At 34.5% G+C, this 14,540-nt stretch overlaps 1 protein-coding gene across 5 annotated transcripts in view; it reads right to left on the bottom strand.

Moving 5' to 3' along the window:
• Nucleotides 1–14,540, bottom strand: part of NEDD1 (NEDD1 gamma-tubulin ring complex targeting factor) — a 46,593-nt gene that overhangs the window by 15,099 nt on the left and 16,954 nt on the right. For all 5 annotated transcript variants that reach the window (XM_054238767.2, XM_017976308.4, XM_035257357.3 and 2 more), the window contains exons 6-8: nucleotides 3,677–3,906; nucleotides 1,912–2,113; nucleotides 1,343–1,538 (exon numbers count right to left, since the gene is read on the bottom strand). In XM_054238767.2, the coding sequence (XP_054094742.2) occupies nucleotides 1,343–1,538; nucleotides 1,912–2,113; nucleotides 3,677–3,906 (628 nt within the window). The remainder of the gene's footprint in view (nucleotides 1–1,342; nucleotides 1,539–1,911; nucleotides 2,114–3,676; nucleotides 3,907–14,540) is intronic.

The raw sequence follows: 14,540 nt of genomic DNA, 5'->3' as shown, positions 1-14,540 counted from the left end.
CTTTGCTAGAAATATTGGGAATCTATCAAAAGTTAACATTAATCTGTGACCCTGCAAGACCCGTCTTTGATTTCCAAATTAATGTTGTTTTTGTTAAACAAGAGCCTCCTTATAATAAAACTAAATGAATAATGGTGAGACTTCAAAGAGTTTACAGTGAATGAGAGAATATTTTGATTAATTTTTGAAAATTATGAAGATGGCATTATGTAAGATAAAGGCAATTTTCATAATATAGTTAATTAAACATGTTGGCAGATGTTACTCAAAGTTATATTTCAACAATAATTTCTTCTTTAAGTAGATATCAATTGTCTTTGTCTCCAGGAGTTCCTAAATAAGAATCTAATTATTTTTCTAATATTTAATGACTCTTACATAAGGATGATATAAATATTCAAAGGAAATTTATAGTGAACATACTTACTTTAAAATACTATTTCACACTATCAAGATCAACAAATTAAAGTTTTGCTTCTACTTGGAAATAGTAAAATCATACTAAAAAAACACCAATATTTTTGTCCAAGTATTTATCCTGAAAAATTTGAAAAACATAGATAGATGTATTTCTAATGAGCACAATATTTTGGAAACATACTAGTATACCATGTAGATTTTTAAAGTATTCGTTGCAAGTTGACAGTATAGCATAACTTCTTAAAATAAAAAGTTTTCAGGAATTTATAGAATATTTTCTTTATTGTGAACAAGGAATACTTTCTACAATAAGTATGGGAAAGCTTATGGCACCTCAATAAAGTCTAAATGAATCCTATTTCAGAACAGTTTCATCAATAACATCAGAGAAGAAATCATTAAAAATTGCAACATTCTCATTTATTTTTAACAAATTACTAATATACTGCTTAATATGTGCCAGGCACTATTTAGCACTTTAAAATATTCATCACTTGACTTACTTTTCATTCTAAAATGTGAAATAAAAAGAGCCATTATAATAGCTCTTCTTTTTTTTTAACAAGGAGATCAAATCACTGACAGCATCAAAGTTTCATATTCTCTACTGGTTAATCTGAAGACACAATGGAAAAGCCATTCAGTCTGCAGTAGTATTAGGGAAGAATAATTTCTCAGTTAGCCTCCTTCCATTTTTAAGATAATATTTCTCACAACAGAAGTTTAGCTAAACAGTAGGGCCTTTTAATATTTTTGAAATTAATAGCTAAAGTTACTATTTCACTTCTTAGTGATTTTCACTTCTACTAATTTTACCTAAATACTCACCTGAATTTGGATTCTAGGTTCTTGAAAAATGTGCTAATCATATGTAGACCAAAAAAAAAAAAAAACCTTCCAACAATATTTAAGCAACATTTACCTGCTTTTTCTTGAATAGCAACTGTTCCTTTCCCCACAACTGATGTCACAGGTTGTGGTAGAACCGTGGCAACGGATATGGCAGGTGCTTCTCTGACAATTCCGGAATTCTGAACTCCTCCACTAGCAGCATTCACATTAACACTTCGTTTGTTCACTGCTGTGGGCTTATTTGAACAGCCTTTATTTAAACTTGACTGAAATGTAATGGAATATTTAAAAGCTCAGGTTACTAATGTTTCATACCATACATTAATATTTTATAAATTCTCTGTTAGATTAAAAAATATATTTTTTCCTTGCAAATCTTAAGCTTGCTGATGGATCTCAGTTTTGCTCTAAACGAAAACATCTTTTAAAAGACTTTTAGAGAAAGAGAGATATGAGAACTAAGTACGAAGTTTTAAAACTAATTATCAAATGGCTTTGTACTAAAATTATTATGTACTACATGTAAAGTCATTTTTATGTAATTATGAAACAAAACTATACTGTATTTAATTGATAACATAATTTCCATATTCTGAGTTAGATTTATTTAATAAAATCAAAAATAAGAAAATGTCTTACCTTAGTAAGAGCAGTGGAGTACTGAAATGCTATACATTGCACAGATGTCTTGTGAGCACTGATGGTTTTAACTGGTGATTTCAACATTCTTAAATCATATTGATATATTTTCCCCCGGGAAGATCCAATAGCCAAAGCGGCTCCATCAGGCATGAAATCCACCGCAGTTAGAGGAGTGTCAGCCACTAAAGTTTTCACCACCCTTTGGAAAGGAGAACAAACTATGTGTAGCTATGTTAGTGTGTATAGGTATATAAGCTTATATAATAACTATAAACCAAAACCAGAGTTATTAATACTTCAAACTAGCAAAGAGCACATATATCCCAAATATTTGTTTAAAGCATAATTTTAGAATTTGACTTAGAGAAATTTCTAATAAAATGGCATGTAGAGAACTGCCAAAAATTCCATCTTTTCTATTCACTAGGTATATTCCACATCTTATAGAAACAGCACCTATTTCTTTATTACTCTGGCAGTGAATGTAGCAGAACTACCATCTGTTACACCACAAACAGAGGCTCTAGCCTCAGGACTGAGGAGGCCCTAAGTATTCCCTTTCCATTTATTGACCTGCCTAGGCCTCAGGAGGATTATGACCTTTCACAGGGGAGCAGCTGTTACTCTATTCTTAGTTGTGCAGTCTTGACCAAAAAGCTAGGAGGAATATAATTCACAAGCTTGATCCTTAGGCAGCTAATAAAGAAATATGGATGCTGATCTGCTCAAGCTGAGCTCTTTACTGGTCTGTCTAGTATAAGAGAAGAATGGCTTACCAGGCTCTCAGTAAATTGTTCCATAAAAGAAGACAGCAAATAAGTAACAGCAAAAATTCTAGCATCATAACAGGGCTGACAGTAAGCCCTTCCCTTGTAGTAACATTCATACTCCACATGATCTGCAGTGCTAAGCATCTTGAATACAACTCTCGCACTCTTGCAGTTCTTTTGTTTTGTTTTGTTTTAGCTAACTGAGCATACCTTTAACATGAGAAGGGTACAATGGGCCCAAATGCTTAGAAGATTATGCATACCTAGCAGTATTTCTCAAGTGGAAGCAACCAGAAGACATCTGGCAATGTCTGGACACCATTTAGGTTATTGGTGTTTAGTGAGCAGAGGCCAGGGATGCTGAGTATCCTACAATATCCAGGACAGTCTCTCACAACAAAGAATTACAAAGCCCAAAATGGCAATCATTTCTAAACCTTCCTCTAGATAATCAATTTTAAAGCAAATTAATCATTTGTGTTAAAAACATATACATGTCATATTTTGAAAAAGATGCTAAAATTGAAATGTGAAATCAAGGCCAGCACGGTGGCTCCTGCCCGTAATCCCAGCACTTTGGGAGACCAAGGCAGGTGCATCGCCTGAGGTCAGGAGTTCGAAACCAGTCTGGCCAACATGGCGAAACCCCACCTCTACTAAAAATACAAAAAATTAGCAGGGTGTGGTAGTGGGCACCTGTAATCACAGCTCCTTGGGAGGCCAAGGCAAGAGAATCGCTTGAACCCGGGAGGCGGAGGTTGTGGTGAGCCGAGATTGCGCCATTGTTCATGTTTCAGAGCTCTAAATACTACCTGCACCCCATCTATTTTTTTTCTGCACAAGAAGAAAATTCTATTTTACTAGATTCATCAACTGTACAAACTTTAGAACCCCTCAACATTAATCAGTGGTCTATACAAATCACAAATATGCCTGTTAATGGAATAATAGTTATTTGTTACTAAATTAAAAAATAAGCATGTCACACTTACTTCTTACTTGAAGTGTCATAGAGGATGATTCTTTTATCCAAGCCTATGGTTACAAAGAGCAATTCATTGACAGGAGAAAAACAGATGCCTGAAGCTGGAGCTTTGTGTGCACTGTCAAAGTTATGGTATGGACTCTGACTATTTACATCCCAGAGAGTTACTATTCCATTATCTGAAACACTGCCCAGTAGTGATTTCTTAAACAAGGAGTACTTCAAATGCCGAACAGACTATAAAAATGAAAGAATAAATTTTATGTAATTATAAGCATTCATAAGGACATTTTATATAAGCCATATAAATTACGGCCAATCACACTATTCACATGGGGTTTAGGATTTCTCTGATGTCTGAGAGTGACAGGTTTTGGCCAGGTGTGGTGGCTCACGCCTGTAATCCCAGGACTTTGGGAGGCTGAGGCAGGTGGATCACCTGAGGTCAGGAGTTCGAGACCAGCCTGGCCAACCTGGTGAAACCCCATCTCTACTACAAATACAAAAATTAGCTGGGCATGGTGGCGGGTGCCTGTAATCCTAGTTACTCAGGAGGCTGTAGCAGGAGAATCACTTGAACCTGAGAGGTGAAGACTGCAGTGAAACAAGATCCTGCCATTGCATTCCAGCCTGGGTGACAGAGCACAATTCTATCTCAAAAAAAAAAAAAAAAAAATCCAAAAAGTAAAAAAACAAAACAAAAAAAGAGTCACAGGTTTCAATCATGACAACCACAGCGTCATTACATGAACCATAAGATGACATACCAATACCTGAAACATACCAGTAGTCTATTAATAAAGTACTTGTCATTTTATTATCTTGGAGTATAGCTACCTCAATCTCCCCTTTCAGAGGAGAAATTTAATACATTTAGATTATCTATGTTAATTCATCAGAATTAGAACATCTACCATACATAAAAGGCCTATTAGTTACAGCCAAATCACGAACAAGTATAAGGGAATGCTGGGAGAAAAAAGCAGTAATATTTTGTATTTGTTTTCTATACTTTAGATATTTTGATACATTTGTTTAAATCAGAGCATCTGATGCACTGACAATTCAACACTTGAAGCATAATTTAAAAAAATAAATAAACCACAAAGGAAAAACTGGCAACATTCTAGACTGGGGATAGACTATATCCATTGTTTCAAAAGCATCAGCCTGAGGGCAATGTTGGCCTTTCTCTAAACACAAATCCCTGATGTTGTCATCCCTAGGTTGTTCCAGTAGCTGTCACACTAGGCTGAGAATTAAGTACTTTACATTCAAGCTAATTTTTCCCTATAAATGTATATTCTACTTAATTCTAAAATGTTTCAAATAATATGAATTCGCTCTCAACAACAAAAAATGTTTAGGAATTAACAGAAACCAAATTCTAAGGAAAAAAAAAGGAATATTAGTTACCTGGCACCTAAGTTAAGATAATTAATATGTTAATCCATTAAACTTGGCTCATTTTAATAAGGCAAAAGTACAAAGAGAAAATATTAGTTTACATAGTTTTTATTTTTGTTGGGAAAAATTATATACACTTGAATAGACAAATCTTTTCTCTGGTCTGTATTCAAGAAAAAATAAACTACATAAATGTTAACTATATAAAAAACAAAGAGCTCCTTAGTGCATTATGTTAATGATTACAGAGTCATACAAATATGACTATCAAAATATAAGGCAAAACATGATTTCTAAAAAGATTTCTACAGCACTTTAAGAGTTCATATAGTTACGGTCCTTCACATATCTAAATTTGGATAAATACACAAGTAGAATTTTTAAAAGCACCATAAAATTGCAAACCTGGTAGATTCTCAAAGTTCATAAAGCTTGACCTCTTAGCCACAGCGGGAATTTTACTAAGACAGCCTTCAAACACAGTTATCCAGAATCTGCTTGCATGTATCAAGGAACAAGGAGCTTACCATTGTCTACGACACAACTTTATAAACAGTTAAAAAAGTATTCTTGATTAAGAGAAAACCTAAATTCTGTACCTTACTTCATTTCTTGGGACCTACATGGCAGCCCATTACAAAAAAAAAAAGGCTAAAGATAATGATAAATGTTCCTTTCAGATAAACCTAAGTTCAGTGAATGCTCAGCAAACCTCTATATGATTTAGGTGAATTACTTAAAACTCTCCAAAACTCAGAGTTCTCATTTACATAATAGAAAATACTCTTGTTTGCCTGTCACAATTATTTTGAGGATTAAATAACACAATTATTTTGAGAATTAAATAGCATTTCTGCACAGAATCAGGTACACAGTAGCTGTCACCACCATTTTCAGAGGTTCACAATTTTCTTGCTCATCATTGCTTATGTGCTCACCATCAACCAACTTTTACATATTTTTTAAAAAGACCCTTAAGTAACCACACTGAATTCTTTAAATGCCTCCAATTATTTATTTGATAATACTAACAATTTCATTTCTTAACTCTCTACATCTATTAAATCTTCTCTTTGGATTATCATTAAGATATTAGCTAAGAATCCTGAATAAACAAAACACTGATTTCCTAAATTATATATGTATTTATATATTATACAGATAATTTATATATAAATAAATTTAGCGCGCGCGTGTGTGTGTGTGTGTGTGTGTGTGTGTGTGTATTTTTTGTGGGGGGGGGGATTTTTTTTTTTTTTTTTTAAGAGACAGGGTTTCACCATTTTGTCCAGGTCTCCCAAACTCCTGGACTCAAGCAGTCCACCTGCCTCAGCTTCCCAAAGTGCTGGGATTACAGTCATGAGCCACCACGCCTGGCCTCCAAATTATATTTAAAATAAATTATTAACTTACTTCAGTATCAGCAGCACTTAAGTCATTAAGTCCCTATTTTGTTCCAGACTAAACTATTTCTAAGAAAAGAAGTAAATCAAGAAGCTTATGGAGGGGAAAAGAAATCCCAGCACTGTAAGTAGCAATGCTGTTTTTTTCTTATAACACATTATTGTGTAAGAATGCTGCATGTTTGTTGAGGAGGGAGATTGTTTCTAAATATAAAAAATATACTGCTCGCTGTAGGTGAGGGGAAGGTTTGGAAAACTATTGCTAAAGAGCCAGACAGTAAATATTTTATGCTGTTATACTGAAAAGTAGTTACAGACAATATATAAATGAAAAGTATGGCCCTGTTCCAATAAAACTTTACAAAACTAAGTGGCTGGACCATAGGTTATTGTTTGTCAGTCTCTACTAAGATAATTATTTAATAGAAAAAAACATTTTGATCACAAAGAAAAAGAAAAATCATCCATAATCCCATCACTCAGAGAAAAACTGGTTGATATTTTCAGGGAATATCCTTTAAGTATTTCTCTGTGTGTATGTATGCTTCTATGTATGCAGTAGAGTATCAACAGGAAACCTGGAATCACACTTTATTATAAACAGCCATGTCAATGTTTTCTACATGATATTAATGGCTGAGGAAAGACATTAATGCATGATTATACCAATTTATCTAAATAATACGTCAGACATTTAGGTTACTTCTGATTTGCAAATACTCTGATTACTATCCATTTTTTTAATTGTTAATTTATGAAAAAAATTATTGTTATTCATGCCTTAAAGGTTTTTGCTTGAAAATATGAAATGACCATTTGTATTCCTTCTTTTGCAAATTGCTCATTATTGTACTTTGCCTGTTTTCTGTTGGGCTATGAAGAATTTTAAAATACTAATTTGCAACTGCTCTTAATATAGTAAGAACATTAATGCTCTCATACATCGTAAATACCTTCCCCAGTTCATTTAAATTTTGTTGAATTTTTGTCTTGCTTTTTGTCAGAAGTTTTAAAGTTTTATATATTTAAACTTATCAAGCTTGCTGCCAGTGACTTATGCTTTATACTTCTTCATAGTTATGCTTAGAAAAGCATTCCCTTTGCACAGATAAGAACATGCATTCACATCATTTTCTTACTAGGCACTATAAAGCAGTAAGAAATTAATATAAATGTCTTAACATACATATGCATATAAACACAAATATATGTCCATAAATACACATATTGTTCCTCTGACTCCATCCTTTCCATCTTCTTGATTTCCAGGGCCTTATTTCAAGCACAAATCATCTTTCATCTAAGCCACTGCATAGTTATTCTATTTCCATTCTCAGTGGCTTACTATCCATCCTCCACTATGTTACAGCAAGTAACAACTTCAAACCTGAAAATCTCAACATACTGGTCGCTTGCTCAAAATCCTTTCAATGGGAGGTCTCTGATAAGTTACTGGTTACAGTGGTGACCGAGTTTCTGAATGTCCATTAATACTGTGTGTGCGTGCATGTGTGCATGCGTGAGTGCGTGTGTGTGTAGAAAAGCAGGCCTGAGACTGCCTATCTTTAAAAAGTCCTATTTTCAGAGTTGACCCTTGGCTAGCATCTGCGAACTTGGATTCTGGAAAGGTTCCCACTGTCTTAACTAGTAAGAGTGGCTCACTCACTGTGCCTAAACTTATTTATGACAGATATGGTTTAAGGCTGAACCACAGCTGAACATCTTATTTCCTTCTGGGTGTTTGGAATTTTGGTATGTGCCAGGCAGAGGGCTCCAACCCCCAAGTAAAAACCCTTGGCACTGAGGCGCTAACAAGCTTCCCTGGTAGGTATTTCATACATGTTGTCACAATTTGATCTTGGGAGGGATTAAGCACATCTGCTCCAGGAGAAGACTTTTGGAAGCTCACATCTGGTTTCCTATGTTATTCACCCCATGCACTCTTCTCTTTGCTGGTTTTACTTTGTATTCTTTCACTATAAAATAAATCATACCCATGAGTATGACTATACACAGATCCTGTGAGTCCTCCTAGAGAATGATCAAATCTGATCTTGGAAATCCCTAACAGAGTGAGAGAGTAAGAGTGAAAGTGAGAGAGAGAAAGAGAGACAGAGAGAGAGAGAGAGAGAGAGAGAGAGAGAGAGAGAGAGAGAGACTGTGTGTGTGTTTTACAACAGATAATAAACTAGATGGCCAAAAACTAAAATTTCATAGACAACATTTCGAACAAACTAGATGATCAGGTATTCCCATGAACCCCCAAATACAGGCTGATAGGCCAAACAATTAACAGCCATAAGTCCTTCATGGTACTCGTGTCTGTACAGAAGAAAGCAGAGGAAATAACAAGGAATCTGAAACAGATCTGAGAACAGAAGAAGCCCATAACAGCCAAAACGTATTCACAGAAAAGCATGATGGCCAATTTTACAACCTCAGCTGAAACCCAGAACATTCACTGTATTAATAAGGCTGTGCTACAAGTTTGAAGAAAGGTATGAAGGACAAGGGCAGTTTAGCCAGAGAATTCCAAAACTGACCAGCCAGAGTGTGTCCCTCCCACATTAGGGCCCCACATTGGAGTGGAAGCAATCCTGAACAGGATGGAGGCAACAGAGCTGAAGGAAACAGTTTCACAGATAGGTTGAAAAGTAGATCAGAGCCAAGGAACCCCAGAAAGCAAGCAACCATTATTAAAAAAAGATTATTAAAACAATAGGGAGCTCTGTGAAGTTAGAAAAGCCACTTTGACCCCCTATCTTTGTCTAGAAGTTAAGGGAAACTAAAATGAATTTCACAGATACATCCCACACAAACTTATGAAAACAGAACAAGGAGAAAAATGTTCTCAACAGATGACAAGACAAAAAAATATGTAGGATGTTAAAAAAAAAATTTTAAACTCAGAAATGAGATGTCAGAACTTGGGAAAGAATTAGAAATGTTTAAAATCTCTTCAAAAATGAAGGCTAATTTAGAAGAAATTTAAAAATGAATAAACACAACAGACAACACCTTAAAGACCAGTTAAAAATAAATTTTTAAAAATCAAAAAGAAATAAGAAAAAAGCTTAAAAACACTTGAGAAAAATGATAAACCACTGAAGATAAGCAAAGAAAATGCAACAACAAAAAATCCAGAGAGAAAAAGAATACTAAAAATTTTAAGAAAAATTTCCAAAAATAAAAAAGGATTTGAAACTACATATGAAGTAACACACAATGTACCTAACAATAGCTATACATAATGACCAATATCAAGACATATTCTAGAAAAATTGCATGGCTTTAAAGAAAAAAAAAATTCCTTTGAATATCTAGGAATAAAAAACTAGTGACTTAAAAGGGGGAAAAAAGCTATGAAATAACCTAACACATTTGAGACCAAAGATAACAGAGTAACACTTAAGCTCCTCAAAGAAAATGTAAGCCTGCTACTAAATTACATTGAAAGAGAAACTGAACTCTCAAAGAAAAAAGTCAAAAAGCAGAAGTTACATACTTAGGAAAAAAATATTAACACTGTGCTCATTTTTATTATAAAAATTTTGAAAATAAAATAATAGATAACTGTTTAGCTAAATGATGGCACTGAATAATGAAATACATGCAGTCATTAAAAATTACGGAAAATTTTCAGGATACCCGGGGTAGATCACTAATGAGAACATGCAGAAAACAAGATTGGACAAACAGAATGGTATAACTATATGGATGGAAGACAGAGCTATACTAAAAAACACTATAAGAAAATACCTTTCAAATAGCTTTCCATTAAATAAAATTTAGAAGAGAAAAATAGAAGGAAAAAAGTTCATTTTTAAGAAGAAATATATAGATTATCTATTTATTTTATGCCTACAAGTCAATTATAAAACTGCTCAAGAATATAATATACAGGCTACTCAAGTGTATGCAAATACTATAGAAATATATAGAGAATCAAAGAAATGTTATCATATAAACATTTTATACCAATGCTCCTATATAACCACTTCTAGACTTTTTAGTCAAACTTATTGAGTGCTACAATTCTGCTATAAACATACAGTCAATGAAATAAACCAATTTAGAATGTGTCATTCTTGAGAAAGCTGTTATTTCTAAAAATGTTAATATTTACATTTACCACCAGATCTCTATACTCAAGCAGACCATTAATACTTATAAAATCTACTCAGAAAACATTTCATTAAGAAAATGTAAATGGATTTAACATATACTGAAATATGTTAAACTTAAAATATCACAGAAAACCTACATTTAAAGATCATTTTTTAATCTAAGGAATCAATACAATAGATTGACATTTATAATTGCTTTGGAAAAGGCTGCATTTTGAGAAAGGTAACAAAACTTAACCTATTTGTGAGCCTAAGATGCTGAACTTGCCAAATAGTGACATGCAATTATAACCTAAGCAGTCTGTCAGCCAGCAGTTCTGCAGAAGCAGCAAAGCTCTTTTTCCCCTGTAGAAAGACAATGTGATCCCCATAAACCTAATAACTTTAATTCAGCTCAGACATTTCAAAGTTGGACTCTAAATATATTCAGAAAATCTTATTTCTAATATAAAACTCAGCATGATGTAGATTCTGTGAGATTCCACATTACTATCACTTTCACTAAGACACTAATTTGATAATTTTTAAAGATTTCAAATTCTTGATTGTTCATAGAAACAAAAATAGAAAAAATTTAATTTAATAATAAATGTATCCCATCTACCATTTTTCTCAATAAGTAAAACTGATCAACACAGAATTTGGGCTTAAGCAACAGACTGTTTGAATTCAATTACATCAACTTTTTGACAGATTCGAAATTTTATGAACATTGTTTAAACTCAAATGAATATTACACATATTATAAACACACACATACACACACACACACACACACACACACATTTTTTTTCTTTTGGATACAGGGTCTTGCTCTGTTGCCCAGGCTGGAGTGCAGTGGCATGATCATGGCTCACTGCAGCCTCGACCTCCCAGGCTCAATCCATCCTCTTGTCTCAGCCTCCCCAGTAGCTAGGACTACAGGTATATACCACCTCACCTAGCTAATTTTTGTATTTTTTATAGAGATGGGGTATAACCTTGTTGCCCAGGCTGGTCTCCTGTACTCAAGTGATCTACCTGCCTTAGCTTCCCAAAGTGCTGGGATTATAGGCATGAACCACTGTGCCTGGTCACAATATTTTTAAACTGAACTGAATTTTGAGAAATCTTAATAAAAGTTTTCTTAATGAATGTTTAAGTAGCAATTCAATGCTTTTGGCCACAACCAGATAAAACAGCCATTACTGCTTGTGGGGAAAAAAAAATAATTTGAAAAAGAGAAAAACATTCCAAAGGTTTATATTATGCTGCCCATAAAAGGGAAAAATAAGTATGTAAAATCATGAAAACTATCTTCCCAAGAAAACTGGGACTGCATCCTTACCAATAGAGGCCAACATGGTATACAAAACAAACGTAAGCATTTGTTCCAGGGAAAGGGGGGAAAAAAACAACAGACTCTAGTCGAATTTTTCACCATCTTTAATGCTCTCATTTTTAAATCAGTCTAAAACACATAATATGATTACTGGGGTCAAGTTGCAACTTGGTTTGGAGGGAATGCATTAAATCTAAATATGTTCAAACCATTTTAGAAAAGTAAATCACTAAAGGTATTTTAATGGATTGTTATTCATTAAAAGCTCACAATGGCAGCTAACATTCATTGACCTTTTACCAAATGGTGGGCAATGTGATAAAGACACTCATCATCTCATTTAGCCATCAAAAAAAAAAAAATCCCCTTAAAAGTATATTATTCTCGGCTGGGCGTGGTGGCTCACGCCTGTAATCCCAGCACTTTGGGAGGCTGAGGTGGGCAGATCACAAGGTCAAGAGATCAAGACCATCCTGGCCAACATAGTGAAACCCCATCTCTACTAAAATATAAAAATTAGCTGGGAGTGGTGGCGGGCGTCTGTAGTCCCAGCTACCCAGGAGGCTGAGGCAAGAGAATTGCTTGAACCCGGGAGGCGGAGGTTGCAGTGAGCCAAGATCACGCCACTGCACTCCAGCCTGGCACCTGGCAACAGAGCAAGACTCTGTCTCAAAAAAAAAAAAAAAAAAAAAAAAAAAAAAATATATATATATATATATATATATATATATATATATTATTCTGACTAGACAGATAAGGAAAAGGAAGCTTGAGAGTTAAGTAACTTGTTCAGGTTCACTCAGCTAGCTAACGTGGTTTACTCCTAGTGATCTCCAAATAAATGTGGGCCTTACCATGTAAAGCTAAACCAAAAGATCCTACAGAGATGCAGAATGCCCAAACAGGAGGCAGCAGGCCCATGAAGATCTCAAGTTCTCGTTTATCTGATCTTAGATAAGAGATAAAGCTTTGAGCATTACTGTTTTCCTAAACTAGAAAATATAGTTCAGTTCCCTGTGAAAAGTAATCAATGAAAATGGTTTGAAAATCAATAATACAGCAACCTATCACCTAGAATTTTAAAAGATATTTGTGTGAGCAAGAGGTATGAGGACATGCTGGACTCCTGCACAAACAGACAAGAAAATAGTGTAAAGTTTCCAGAAGCTATTCATCCTCAAATCCTTACAGATTCAGCTGCTCCTGAGCCAGAGAAACAAAAGAAAACAATCCTACCACTTCTGAAGAGTTGATATGTAAAACAGTCAATTAAGAGTTGTAAGATCTGAAAGTCGTGGAATCTGTTTTCACTTTTGTAAAAGAGAACATATACCTCACAAGTTAGTAGCAAAGATTAAATGAAGAGAATGTAATATAATGCAATGATCAGAGTGCAGAAACACAATAAATGGTGGTAAGCATTCTATGCAGTAATAACCTCTGCTTCCAATGCTCTCCAAATCCTCTCACCACCTTCCCTGGTCCCTCCCCAACACCACAGATCTGAATAACAGACTTTTCCTCAGGTTGCCACTGAGACATCATTTCCTTTAAAATACTTTTCCATTTTTCCCAAATGGCTTAGGTGTTTCTCCTTTATGTTCCCTTGGAATTCTGCAGCTTATTGCTTTCACAGTACTCAATATTTTGTTTGGTTAACTATATACCTACTTGCTTATTGCTACTTTCTGGTTTTTTGTTTTTGTTTTTGTTTTTTTGAGATGGAGTTTCACGCTTGTTACGCAGGCTGGAGTGCAATGGCGCAATCTCGGCTCACGGCAACCTCCGCCTCCTGGGTTCAGGCAATTCTCCTGCCTCAGCCTCCTGAGTAGCTGGGATTACAGGCACACACCACCATGCCCAGCTAATTTTTTTTGTATTTTTTTTAGTAGAGACAGGGTTTCACCATACTGACCAGGATGGTCTCGATCTCTTGACCTTGTGATCCACCCGCCTCGGCCTCCCAAATTGCTGGGATTACAGGCTTATTGCTACTTTCATCTAGGATAGATAACTATGAATTTTAAGAGCTAAATGATGTAAAACTTCCACATAAATAGTAAAATTTGCCCACAATATACAGCACCCTAATAAGATAAAGGATATCTACAAAACAAACCTTACAATTACTATCATGCTTGGTAGTAAACAGTGAATACTTGCTTCTTTCTGAATTTGAGGACAATATAAAGATGTCCACTATCACCACTTCCATTCAACACTGGTCTGGAGATCCCAATCAATGCAATAAAGAAAAAGTAATAAAATATGTAAAGATTAGGAAATAAGAAATGAAAACATTATTCACAGATGACAGACATGATAGTGTATAAAATGTAAATGCCAAAAAAAAATCTACACATTGTTTCAAAAGAATCAAGACTGTCAAAACTATTAAGTGAATTTAGCAGAATTTCTGGATAAAAGGAGAAAATACAAATGTCAACTGTATCAAAATACAAATATACCACGTTCACAGAAGAATCAATATTGTTACAATAGTTCTTCCTAAATTGGTCAAGAGATCCAGTATCATCTCAATCAAAATGAAGCAGATTTTTTGGTAGAAATAGGCAAGCTGATTCTAAAACTCAGCTGGAAATGCAAAGGCCC

The sequence above is a fragment of the Callithrix jacchus genome, chromosome 9, assembly GCF_049354715.1.
Source record: "Callithrix jacchus isolate 240 chromosome 9, calJac240_pri, whole genome shotgun sequence".
NCBI lineage: Eukaryota > Metazoa > Chordata > Mammalia > Primates > Cebidae > Callithrix > Callithrix jacchus.
Note: the sequence above shows the minus strand (reverse complement) of the source record. Positions and strands in the feature narration are given on the sequence as shown.